At 39.9% G+C, this 13,520-nt stretch overlaps 1 protein-coding gene across 4 annotated transcripts in view; it reads left to right on the top strand.

The window, feature by feature from the left end:
• The window catches only part of LOC143343852 (uncharacterized), a 156,428-nt gene that overhangs the window by 49,688 nt on the left and 93,220 nt on the right, over window positions 1-13,520 (top strand). For all 4 annotated transcript variants that reach the window (XR_013080022.1, XM_076769160.1, XM_076769159.1 and 1 more), the window contains exon 3: window positions 6,544-6,619. Coding sequence is in view for 3 of the 4 variants with exons in the window: in XM_076769160.1 (XP_076625275.1) it covers window positions 6,544-6,619 (76 nt within the window). In the remaining variant the exon portion in view is untranslated. The remainder of the gene's footprint in view (window positions 1-6,543; window positions 6,620-13,520) is intronic.

Raw genomic sequence — 13,520 nt, 5'->3', positions numbered from 1 at the left:
GGAAATTATTAATTTAATACCATTGTAAAATCGTGGAATTATGGGCAATCTCGCATTTTTATTAAAAACCTTTGATGGATATGTTACGTGTCATCGATAATTAATAGCATTTATAATATTCTAGTAACGTTATATTACTTTCGTGTCCGGTTTAATACAGTCCATACAAACAATTTCGTCGTGCAGCGTAAACAGTATTATAAAGGATATTCAGATTTTTACCGCGGGAAATTGAAGTAGAAACGAACAGAGACGTGTATAGGTTAAGAAATGGATAAGTAGTAGAAATTCGCCGGGAGTTTCAAGCGTTTTCCTGAAAGAGCTAGAATGAAAAGATCGTCACAGTACTTGAACACGCTCCGAATGTCGGAAAATTCTTTTAATTTCTTATTGAACCAAGTTGAGACTTCAACGCGGCGATACCTTGAATACTAATGAACTCGACTAAAGAACTCCGGGATAGGTTTAGTTAGGTTTAGCTACTAGTGGCGTTGAAAGCCTACTCGGCCAGAAAAATCCAACCAAGTGGATCTACTCGACTAAATCGTTTTGCTAAATTATTCGATGAAGTTTCGGTGCCCGTGGACAGTAAGTTATCAAATTACTCGTCGCTAGACTGAATTTCTGGGCTAATTCGAACCAGACTATATTAATAATTGGAAAATGGACGCTGTAAAAGACGAAGAACAGAAGAATTAGGCGAACTACGAACATATGTAAGCAATTACCAGTAATCGATGGGATACAATTGTTGGAGGGGTGGAAATTCTCGGGCAATGCATACCACTTTTCGGTTTTTAATTTTCTGCAAATTTTATTTGAGTCACCAACCTAATAGAAACTATTGCTGATTGTAATTTGACCTTTCGTTTGCAAACAACGCGAATAAAAATTGTAGAAAATGCGTTATGTAAACATAAAAAGAATTTTAGTAAAAGTGATTTGAGTACAGTTGAAAAGAAAGAATTTCACGCGCCTCCTGAAGGATCTAGGCGAAATAAGAGGAATCAGTTGAAACATTTGTACAAGAACGAACAGAATCGGGAATAAATCGACAGTAGAGAATTGTCACTATTCGCTGGTGATCGTAACTAGAGAGTATGGCAGGAAAGTTTAAAATGAAAAGCTACCGTGCATAGAAATTTGCGCGGAACTTTCTCGATGGCCTTACATTCGTATCTATAAAAAGGAGATTAAAGTCTCAAACTCTATGGTCGGTCTAATTAACGAACAGGAAAGTAGTTTGAATGTCGCAGTGTTCTTGAAATATCTGGTCGTTTCCTGAATAATATCTAAAGTTCTACGCAGACGATAGCAATAACTTCTTTAACGTGATCGGAAATTGTGGGATCAATGCAGAAATAAAGAAAAATTATGTCCTTACGAAACAGTGAGATATGATTATCGTGTTAGGGAAAATACGCCAATGGAATCGAATTTGTTCTTTATTCAAATGTCAAAATATTTTGGTAATTCGTTCGCTCCGCTACCCGGTTACGTAAATACCCTTATTGCACGATTTAACGGGACGCCCGATTGATCGATGACATTTCCAGCGTGACACGAAACGCTTTAGAATTGTCGAAATATAGTCGAAATATCCGTTAAAATACGAAATGTCGTATATAAACAGATTAAAAAGCAAAGCATCTAGGGTACGAATGTCAGAATTCATATATTTAATTATTGATGTTCCTTCTGCCTGGAAACGAAATCCAGGCGAGCAATAACAGTGTCGCACGTTCCCAACGAGTGCAGTTTGACGATAGAAACAGATTGACAGACTGTTACAGTATAAATAGCGTTGTGACCTGAACTCGAAACATTTTATATTTATGGAACAATCAGAGTCCTCGTCTTTCAATGGTTGTTATTCTTTTGGAATATTTTGGGGATTGCAAAATTAAACACAAATTTAGAAATTGTGTCAAAGTTATACGGAATTACCATCTTTATCAAGGCCAGTAAATACGCCAAAGGTAAATCACCAAAATATTTTGACATTTGAACAAAAGTCTGATCCAATTCCGTTTACACTTAGATCGCGAATGGAAGAAGTAAGTTTGATCTTTCTTTAGACTTAATAACTCGAATTAATTCGATGGAAAACCGGGGATAAGGCGAGTCGACGGAAAAAGAAGAAATAAATCGAGGTATGGAAAAGTTACGATGGAAATACAGGACGTCCGCAACATTCGAAACGGAAAGAGGTTCGAGGGGGTGATTTCAATAGACGCAACTAGGGTATTCGATTATAGAAACGTAGTCGGTAAGCTTAAAGTCGCGAATTGTAGAAAATCGAAGGCCAATAAAAGTTTAAAGGTAGTTGTCGAAAAACAAAAAAAAAAAAATATCGAAGACGATAGAATGCTAAAAATCGCGATACTATAAAAATGTTCGTCTGACGCGGTAAAAGAGTAGAATTTTCCGCCGCGTTTACCGATGGCGGAGCAGCTGATTCTCGAGCGGAAAACATTCCGTTTATCATTCTCTTGCACGAGAAGTCGGAAAGACGAAGTCGTCGCGAATTAAAGTCGACGTTTATTCGCCAAATTCGGTTCCTCCATAAAGCATAGGGTGAGATGGAAATCGATACACACCTGGTCGCGTCCCAACCGGACACGATCGATGGCACCTTTGGAACCGGCGCGAAACGACTGTGTCCCCGTGCAGCCTCGAACCGCGATAATTTGTCGTCGGTAGTAAAAATGCGATAACGCGCGCGACACGGCCGCGTTTCGATTAAAAAGTCACCGCACGTTTGCGTAATTTGAGCGCGACACCGACTCGGACGGCATTCCCGAGTCCATTAAGATCCGTGGCCCTGGTAATTAGAAGGACAATGCATCGTGGTTCGTGAGTGGCGGATTAAGCGGTACAGCCCTGGGAGAGATTAACCGCGGAGAAAACGGTTCTTTCTGGAAGGGTGACTTAGAAGTCGACCACGTACGCGAAAAGTCGCCCTGGAATTCCGTCCACGGAGGGCCGCGATACAGCAATGATTCTTAAAATGAACTCTCAGACGTGATTCGTAAGTCGAGCATTTTTCTCTCGACGTCTCGAGTCGCTGCGCGCAAATATCTGCCGGTTTCGTTTCGAGAATCATTTTTTTAATCCCGGAACTGTTTCTCGTTTTACTTTTCAATAAAATGTTAAGCGACAGAAATTGAAATTTATTTTATTCGGGGACATTTAAAAAACAAAAATGATGGCTTTTACTTTTCGTTAAAAAGTCGAGCGATAAAATTTGAAATCTATTTAATTCGAGGACATTTAAAATATGGAGAAATAATTACTCAACGTCCTCCTGTGATTTTATACGCAGAATATGTTTTAAGATCGTAAAAATTCTTGACATCGAGGCACAGGGGTGATCGATTAGGCGCAGAACGGTTCGTATTCGTCGAGTTTGACAAGGGAAATACCTAACTTGTCCGCCTTCGATTTTAATCTACTTATGCACGATGGTAGATTACACGTCCCGACTGCTGTGCGCAAAATATTAGGTGCCATAGCACGATAATTGCAGGGATATAAGTAATTAAAGTTGCGTATGCATCGTGTACTATAACGTGTACTGTAACGTGTACTATGAATATCAATCTTCGTCACTCTTTTGCATCAAAGTGACCGTGGTATAAATCAACGCTGACCAACGAACTCTGCGGAGATCATAAGTTCCCGATCGCTAACTTTTCAGCGCGGGGATAAAGGGATAAATCACTACATAAATCCCGGCTTCTAGATTTTCGATTACACACGATGTCTGATTTGATCTGTCTAATTTGAGATCTCTGCGTAATAGAAGGAACCTTATTCAATGACATATAATTCAGTTTCGATTATTTTCGCTAGAGAAAAATTGTGCACATTCGTGAAACGTAGATAAATACGTATGCAAAATGTTGAAATTAAGAAACTTAGACTCTTTTTCGTAAAAATCATTTGTTTAAAGTATGTAGATAGGAATTGAGAGGGTTCGACTTGGACAGAAGAAAGCCACTCTACATCGAACTCTGATCGAGAGTAGTCACTTATGGTTTTTCTCTTACGATTTTATGATTTTATGTTCTTAAATAGATATAGTAATATTAAATAATACAGGCTACATCTGGGAAAAATTTTAGTGGGGGATTCTACAGGTCAAAATAAGACGAAAATTAAGAATACTAATTTGTTGATGGAGGCTTCGTTAAAAAGTTATTAACGTTTAAAGTTCCGCCAGTACTGAATTTTTTTCTCGAAAATGAATAGGATTTCGGGGGTAGGTCTATTCACCAAAAATTATTGTAATTGACCCCCACAACCGAAAATAATTTTTTTAGAAGGATTTGAAATTTTTTAATTTTGTCGCAAAATTTCACGCCTTCTCGAATTTTTTTCTCATAACTGGGTAGGATTTCGGGGGTATGTCTGTTCACCAAAAATGATTGTAATTGACTCCCGTAGCCGCAAATAATTTTTCCAGAACGATTTGAAATTTTTGTTTTTCGCCGAAAAATTTGGGCACCTACCCCCTGTCGATTTTTCTTAAAAATTCGTTTTTCATTTTTAGTAATTTTGTTTGACACCCTATAGAAAAGTTGTCTAATACTTTTCTGTAGGTACCCATGACCTCTACTTTAGAAAAAAGTTTCATTTAAATATATTCACTATTGTAGGAGTTATGACTGTTTGAAAATTGGACCATTTTTATGTGGTTTTTCTCATTTTGCGGAATCAAGGACCAACTTTTCGAACATTTTTGCGATTTGTACATATTCTCCATCAAAATACGCGTAGTTTGCTTTTTTATACATTAAAATCGTCCAATCCGTTCAGAAGTTATGGTGTTTTAAAGATACGCGTGAAATTTCAGTGAAACATATCAACGGTACAGTCAGACATGAAATTTTCGGTAATGAATTTTTTTCTCGAAACTGAGTAGGATTTCGGGGGTATGTCTATTGACCAAAAATGCTTACAATTGATTCCTGCAACCGAAAATAATTTTTCCAGAACGATTTGAAATTTTTGAATTTAATTGTTAATAACTCTTTAACGAAGCCTCCATCAACGAATTGATATTTTTGATTTTCGTCTTGTTTTGGCCTCTAGAATCCTCTATTAAAATTGTTCCCAGGGGTGGCAGAACACCCTATATAATTTATATAGTTGCGTTTAAACTGTCCGAATATTTGAATCCGATCACACGTATGTATATGTCCATCCCTGACATCCTTACAACTTATACTCTTTTTCGTAAGAAAATAAATCTCTAGATTAGAATACTCTTTTAACGATTGTAACATTCATAAAACATAAACATGCACACAAACTATCGAAATTAAGAAGCTTAAACTCTTTTTCCATAAAGAAAATAAAACTCTAAATTACAATACCCTCCTAACGCCTGTGACATTCATAAAACATAAACATACACACAAACTATCTGAATTAAGAAGCTTAAACTCTTTTTCCATAAAAAAAAAGTAAAACTCCTCATTTGAATACTCTCTCAGCAACCGTAAAAACCGAAATGGAAAGGACGAACGTTTGGCTCAAACGCGATATCGCTCATTATTACTAAAAAAAAAAGAAATCCGTTGCACCTTTCGCGTCGAATAAGCGCAGCTTTGCCTTAGGTAATTTCCTAGGAAGTCAGTCGTACAGAAATCACGGCGAAGCGCGTAGGAAAAATCGTCCCCGTCCGAGGGAATAATTCAACCAAACTCGGCTGCCACTTTCCGCACGGTCTGGCGTAATGGTGCATTACGGATGGTATATATTTTACGAGCGGGAGAAAGATCGACCCTCGTCGGAATGTCCACGCGTACCTTCGTCGTCGTCGCCGACGGTGTCGTAAAATATTGCGCCGGCTTAATTAAACGCGAACCACTTTGAGCCGCGCGACTCTCGTTTACTCGGCGTGCCAGTCGGTGTTTCGCTCTCGCGGCTCCCGCAACCGTTCCCTCGAATCGATTGAAAACCGTTTATCGTTTCTCTCTTTCTCTCCCCCACTTTGGATCACGCGGAATCGACGATTCATCGGGCGAAAAAGAGAACGAGGCCGCGCGGCTGGCGGTCAAATCGGATAATTGCATCTCGCCGCGTTTTTCATGGTTAGCGGCGCGCGGCGTTGACCTAGAGGGGTGGTCGCGGGGAACGGAAAGGGCGGGGGGGAAAAAAAAAGCAAGAAGAAAAGGAAAACGGTTACAAAGGACGGCACAATGGAGTTTGCGGAGCCATTGTTTGAGCATCTAGTACGATCCATCGGACTCTCGCGCCCTTCGCCTCCGCCCCCGGGTCGGCCGATCGAATCACAACTTTTCCGTGCTTTTCTTTCTCGAAGGTCGTCGCGAGATTTTATCGTCGAAATATCCTGAGGGCCGTGTGCCGTTGTTTTAATGCCTCCATTGTGCCGGTCCCAGTGGGTCAAGCGTTCGCCGGATCCGCGAACAAGAGCGGCCGTCCGACGTCGCGTGCCCTTTCTTCCGACTCCGACGGGGTGGGAAAGCGGCTTACACGGATCTCTGAAAAATTTGTTTCTTCGGTCTGTTGCAGTTGCCGGTCTGAAGCTGATTCGCATAAACGTACCGCCGTACACCCTCAGAGGCAAGAGCGCGCTCCTCGAGTGCAGGTAAGGGTACTTGGACGCGCTGCGACCTCGTCGACGAGCAGTCGTGCCATCGAAAGGTCCAAGGGGCCTCCCCCCGCGTCCGTTCGATGCGTCCGTCGATCGATCGATCGCGCGAATCTCGCCGAGACGCGTCCGCCTTATTCCCCTTCGGCGATTCGGTGATTTTTGCTTACCCGAATAAATCTGCTCGCGGACCGACGACCAGTCGAAACGCGATTTTTCTCTCGTATTTACAGCGCGCGGAGGGACGGAGGGCGAGAAGAACTCATAAAAACATCGATAAGATCGCCAGCCAATAACGCATCGAGTTTACGCTTAGCGTTCGGTAAATAAAATTAAAAATAAAACGAGAAAGAGAAACGAGTCTTGATATCTTTTTTCCTCGAGCTTTATTTATTTATACTCGTAATATCGTGGACCGCAATCCGTGGGAGGTTCTTCTCGCTTCTCTCCAAAGACCAGCTTTCCTGCCTGAAAGAGACGTTCCGATCGCGACCAAATCTCTTTCGAACTCGTTTCTGTTCTTTTCGCCCTCGCGTTTGAGACTCGCGAAAGATACGTACAAGAAACTCCCGCGTGTGTCGGGGATTTTTTTACGAATTTAAACAAATTGTCCTTGAAAACGAAGCCTCGAGTGGAACAGTTTTATTTTATATCTTCGATTCACTTTTTGATGTAGAATCTTTATATCCCCGCGATATTGCTTATTGAGATTCTTCTGGAGAATGCAATCTGTTTTAGTATCTTTCGGGGTCACGCGAAGCTTGTCTCTATTTATAATATACGAGCTTTTCCAATGAAAAGCGCCACTAATCTACAGGTTTTCCTTTTCATCAATTTCTTTTCATGACAAGTACGTCCTTAAGGAGAGCGTTCGCAGTCCTGTATTTTAGGTCGCCATTGATACAGTTCAAATTCGATGGTCTATAAAAAGAAGAACGCCGTAGAGAACATTGGTTATTCAAACACCAATTATTGGAACGATCGATTATTTAAATGATCGAGTATTGAAATACGAAATGAGACGTATGCCAATAATACCACGAGCCCGATGGTAACACTATTTACACTTTAAAATCTACATGCGTTCTGTCTGGACAATTTTAATAACCCGTACGTGTAATTTTGCAACAATGCTTGACGGGGGAATGTACTTGTTAAATAGTAAAATCTTTGAACGAGATTTCAATTTATAAAAAATATTCAATTGAAATATTGATAGTCACAGTGACTCGATTTTCAAACTCGAAAAGGAAAGACATGGATGACGTGACGCGAATTTTGGGGAACTTCGACACGGTGATTTTAAATAAAAAATAAGTCCAGTACGTATTAATCGTTGTTTATCGTTACACGTCGACCGTTGCAAATAGAGGGAAATAATGTTTCGTTTGCTCCCCCCTTTTTCTTTTTTTATTTAGAAATAGAACCATGCATTCGCCGTGAGTGTACATTGCTAAACATCGCGGCATGAAAATATTGTGGACAAATACAAATGACTCGGGCAGGAACCTTCATGTTTCTTACAGCAACGGGTGCATTAGCAGTTAATCTAAACGTCGCGTAGTGCTATAACCAGGGTTTTCCGACCCAGGTTTTATTTTCAAAAAGTTATTCCCCCGACATCTACCACCCCCATTAATTCGTTTTATACCCGTATAAACGAACGAGAAACAAAAATATCCAAACGTGTCTATTTACTACATTTAATTTATCCATAATTCAATGTTTTCCACTGTTTGGTTCGAACCGACCATAAATTAGGAAGCCCAGGGACGACCGTATACTCGCCTCGCCTCTACCAATCGTTTTTTCGTCCTTCTCTTCGACGCTCCAACCTCCACTTTCCTCCCAAGGCTTTCCTCGCGTTCCTCTCCACTTAGTTTACGACTCCATTTTACAATTTGTACAACCCTTAACATCCAATCCTGGCCCGATCGATCTTTTTCTCTACGACCTCTGGACTCTCTCGCTAAACACTACGTTTCAAATCCAGTGCAACTGTAATCATTGATTTGTTTATTGTCACCGTGGAACGTCAATATGATTTTTCCTCCAATTTATACAAGCTGTAACTCGCGCGAAGAGTTCGATTAACTCTCTGATAGCTTAAGTTTCCAATTGCATATTCTGTTTATTTATCCAACATAAAGGCTTGAGAAATTAGTTTCTATAAAAGCAGAAATATTCGTAGTTGCGAATTGTTTACAAATTTTCCTACCCAAAATTTACGAACTTTCCCCTTACGGAACATCGTTTCACATTGAATAAAATTACTACAGACGTAGCATTGGCGGACAGATTTCCCCCGCCGAACGGTGGGTAACGAAAGGTGTTAATTCGCTGGACGGTGTTCCGAATCACCCTCTAAAACAGTCTGTTTACGCGACAGAACATGGCGAATTCGAGAGGAAACGCCAAGATGTATACGCCTCGGAGTCGTAGCGTATCTACGATCCCTTCCGTCCCTTCGACGACCTTCATCGCCTCGAGCCAGTTCCCGTACCCCAAAGACTGTACGCGAGGGTTGTCTACGATCGACTAAATTAACTCGTCGGGAATCGTTTCGCCCCTTGGCGTACGCGTTTCGAGCGGAATTCCTAGTAGGACCTCGTTGCTGACCCGATCGTGTTCCACCCTGTCCGAGTCGTCGTCGTCTGGCCGGTAATTACGAGCCCAGTTAGCGTCGAATCGAAGTTTCTTCCGGTAGGAAACGACGGGTGTCACGGAATCTGTATCGACGAGGGCCGGGATCGAAGTCTCGAACTGGCCACGGAGACGCTGGGGAGGAACGAGACGGCCAGAGTAGCCTCCCGCCAAACATCGTCGACGGTCAAAGATCGACGCCATCTTTCCCTCGAGGGTGTTTCGCGAATCCTTAAGTCGCGCGCGACCATGTTAATTAAAACGTAATGAAATTATGGCATAGCGTCGCGCGTCCTACAATTACGGCTGGCCGGAATATGCATTCTAATTAGTGGCGCACAGGCTGAACGAGTTTTCACGAAGAAAATAAGGTCGACCGTTGGGTACCTGTGCGCGTTTCTAGAGAGTGCTTCGTATCCCGAGAAGCTCGCGGCAAAATCTGTAATTCGCGCCAGGATGATGGTCGACCGTGATTTCGCGAACGCGCTAAAGGCGCGAAAACATGCACCGGAACGAGGTCGAACAATTAGCCGCTGTTGAATTGGGTAGAACGTTCCGTGTATCATCTGTATTCGAGAAACGATACGACGAACAGATATCGATGGCATGTAGAACGTACTAGCACAAGTATAAACAAATTTTAAAGAAAACTCGACAGGGATGGAGACATTTTTCGGTGAAATTAAAAAATTTCAAATCGTTCTAAAAAAATTACTCTTAGTTGCAGGGGTCCGTGACAATCATTTTTGGTGAATAGGCGTACCCCCGAAATCCTAACCATTTTCGAGAAAAAAATTCCTTACCGAAAATAGAATGTTTGACCAGAAAGAAATTTTCTACTGAAATTTTCCGGCGAAAATAAGAAGTTTCGAATCGATCTAAAAAAATTATTCTTAGTTGCAGGGGTCCATGACAGTAATTTTTGATGAATAGGCGTACCCCCGAAATCCTAACCATTTTCGAGAAAAAAATTCCTTACCGAAAATAGAATGTCTGGCCAGAAAGAAATTTTCCTGCGAAAATGAAAAGTTTCAAATCGATCTAAAAAAATTATTCTTAGTTGCAGGGGTCCATGACAATCATTTTTGGTGAATAGGCGTACCCCCGAAATCCTAACCATTTTCGAGAAAAAAATTCCTTACCGAAAATAGAATGGCTGGCCAGAAAGAAATTTTCCTGCGAAAATGAAAAGTTTCAAATCGATCTAAAAAAATTATTCTTAGTTGCAGGGGACCATGACAATCATTTTTGGTGAATAGGCATACCCCCGAAATCCTAACCATTTTCGAGAAAAAAATTCCTTACCGAAAATAGAATGGCTGGCCAGAAAGAAATTTTCCTGCGAAAATGAAAAGTTTCAAATCGATCTAAAAAAATTATTGTTAGTTGCAGGGGTCCGTGACAATCATTTTTGGTGAATAGACGTACCCCCGAAATCCTAACCATTTTCGAGAAAAAAATTCTTTACCGAAAATAGAATGTTTGACCAAAAAGAAATTTTCTACTGAAATTTTCCTGCGAAAATGAAAAGTTTCAAATCGATCTAAAACAATTATTGTTAGTTGCAGGGGTCCATGACAATCATTTTTGGTGAATAGGCGTACCCCCGAAATCCTAACCATTTTCGAGAAAAAAATTCCTTACCGAAAATAGAATGTCTGGTCAGAAAGAAATTTTCCTGCGAAAATGAAAAGTTTCAAATCGATCTAAAAAAATTATTCTTAGTTGCAGGGGACCATGACAATCATTTTTGGTGAATAGGCATACCCCCGAAATCCTAACCATTTTCGAGAAAAAAATTCCTTACCGAAAATAGAATGTCTGGCCAGAAAGAAATTTTCCTGCGAAAATGAAAAGTTTCAAATCGATCTAAAAAAATTATTGTTAGTTGCAGGGGTCCATGACAATCATTTTTGGTGAATAGGCATACCCCCGAAATCCTAACCATTTTCGAGAAAAAAATTCCTTACCGAAAATAGAATGTTTGACCAAAAAGAAATTTTCTACTGAAATTTTCCGGCAAAAATGAAAAGTTTCAAATCGATCTAAAAAAATTATTCTTAGTTGCAGGGGTCCATGACAATCATTTTTGGTGAATAGACATATCCCCGAAATCCTAACCATTTTCGAGAAGAAAATTCCTTACCGAAAATAGAATGTCTGGACAGAAAGAAATTTTCCGGCGAAAATGAAAAGTTTCGAATCGATCTAAAAAAATTATTGTTAGTTGCAGGGGGCCATGGCAATCATTTTTGGTGGATAGACATATCCCCGAAATCCTAACCATTTTCGAGAAAAAAATTCCTTACCGAAAATAGAATGTCTGGCCAGAAAGAAATTTTCCTACGAAAATGAAAAGTTTCAAATCGATCTAAAAAAATTATTGTTAGTTGCAGGGGTCCATGACAATCATTTTTGGTGAATAGGCATACCCCCGAAATCCTAACCATTTTCGAGAAAAAAATTCCTTACCGAAAATAGAATGTCTGGCCAGAAAGAAATTTTCCGGCGAAAATGAAAAGTTTCAAATCGATCTAAAAAAATTATTCTTAGTTGCAGGGGTCCATGACAATCATTTTTGGTGAATAGGCATATCCCCGAAATCTTACGCATTTTCGAGAAAAAAATTCGAGTAGGTGCCTAAATTTTTCGACGAAAAAACAAAATTTCAAATCGTTCTGAAAAAATTATTTTTGCTTGCAGGGGTTCGTTGCAATCATTTTTGGTGAATATACATATCCCCGAAATCCTACGCAGTTTCGAGGAAAAAATTCTTTTCCGAAGATATGATGTGTGGCCCAGAAATGTTTCCCCGAAATTTCGTGTATGAAAAATCGTAACTTTTATACGGATCGGGGGATTTCAATGTTTGAAAATGCAAACAATGCGTATTTTAGTGGGGAATATTTAGAAATTCCAAGAATGTTCGGACGTTCGCGTTCCCGCGCGATCGAGCGTCGACTCGCTGGAGCTGATATTACACGGAAAGAGGAAATCGTGCCACGACTCGGACCGGACATATTGTTCGATCGTCGGTGCGCATCGATTCGACGAATCACGACCCATACCGCGTATTATTGGATTACAAAGTTGGCAAGTAAAATTCAACAGTACGGTCGGGTCGGGTCGATGCATCTCCGGCAAGGTGCTTTGAAATTTAATAACTTAGAAACGTATAACGACGCGGTTTATAGAAAAAAAAAGTAGTACATCAAATTGTAATTAGACGACGTTTGAAACTAAATAAATTAATCAACTAACTCGTCTCTCTTTTATATCCAAGAAGGAAATTTAATTTGTGCGACTACATTAAACATAATATTTTGTAAACTCAGTATCACTGTTAGTTTTTATTATGATGCGTGTGTGTGTGTGTGTAGAAAAAGGAAAGGTGATACGATTTATTTAAAACCATTTTCTTCCCTCTCATTGCCTCAATGGCTTCCGTAATATCATTTTCATCCCACGACTTTCTTACACGCTTCATTTAATATGAAAGTATGCTTGCGGGCATATCTATATATGTATATCTAAGAGATGAAAAAACTGTTTTAAATCTCGTACCGAATTAAAGTGGATATGGAATCCAATTTCACGTTACCTTCGCATATGGGACTCTGTATTATGAACAAAACAAGGTTATTAGTTTCTGTCCGTATTCGCAAATAATTAAAACATTTCGTGAAACTTCTCGCTTTTAATAACGTTTATACATATAAACGCGGAGGAAACATCGTAATCGATAACATAAGCAAGTGCACGATAAATATTGGATATTAAATTTGTTCGAAAATAAAGCTTTTTGGGACAAACGTCACTCTGCATTTACAGCTTATTTTTCTTCTATATGGATTCACCTATTTTCAAGTTATACTACCGACATACCTTGTACAGAATAATATTTCTTAGAGACGTGGTCTGCGATCGTACTGGTGTGAGTTTACGAGTTGTCAGAAGAAAAAAACAGTGTATTAAAACATGCTATTCGTAACATTTCGCTCTTAATTAACACGTTGGCTGTCAGGTTAAATCCGCTCTTGAGTCTCGACTAAACCACCAATTTTCTGGATGCTGTGCACGGATAATTTAATGAAAGGATTGACTGCATCGGCTAATATTACCCCCATGTGTGCTCAATGCTTGGTAATCTAATCATAATCTCTTCTAATGTAAGCTATGGAGTCTCGCGTTCGGAAGCATCGACTACAAACGTAAACATAACGCGTAATGATTACACGTTTGTCCTTTATTAGAA

This window comes from Colletes latitarsis, chromosome 7 (genome assembly GCF_051014445.1).
Source record: "Colletes latitarsis isolate SP2378_abdomen chromosome 7, iyColLati1, whole genome shotgun sequence".
NCBI classification, from domain to species: Eukaryota; Metazoa; Arthropoda; class Insecta; order Hymenoptera; family Colletidae; genus Colletes; species Colletes latitarsis.
Note: the sequence above shows the minus strand (reverse complement) of the source record. Positions and strands in the feature narration are given on the sequence as shown.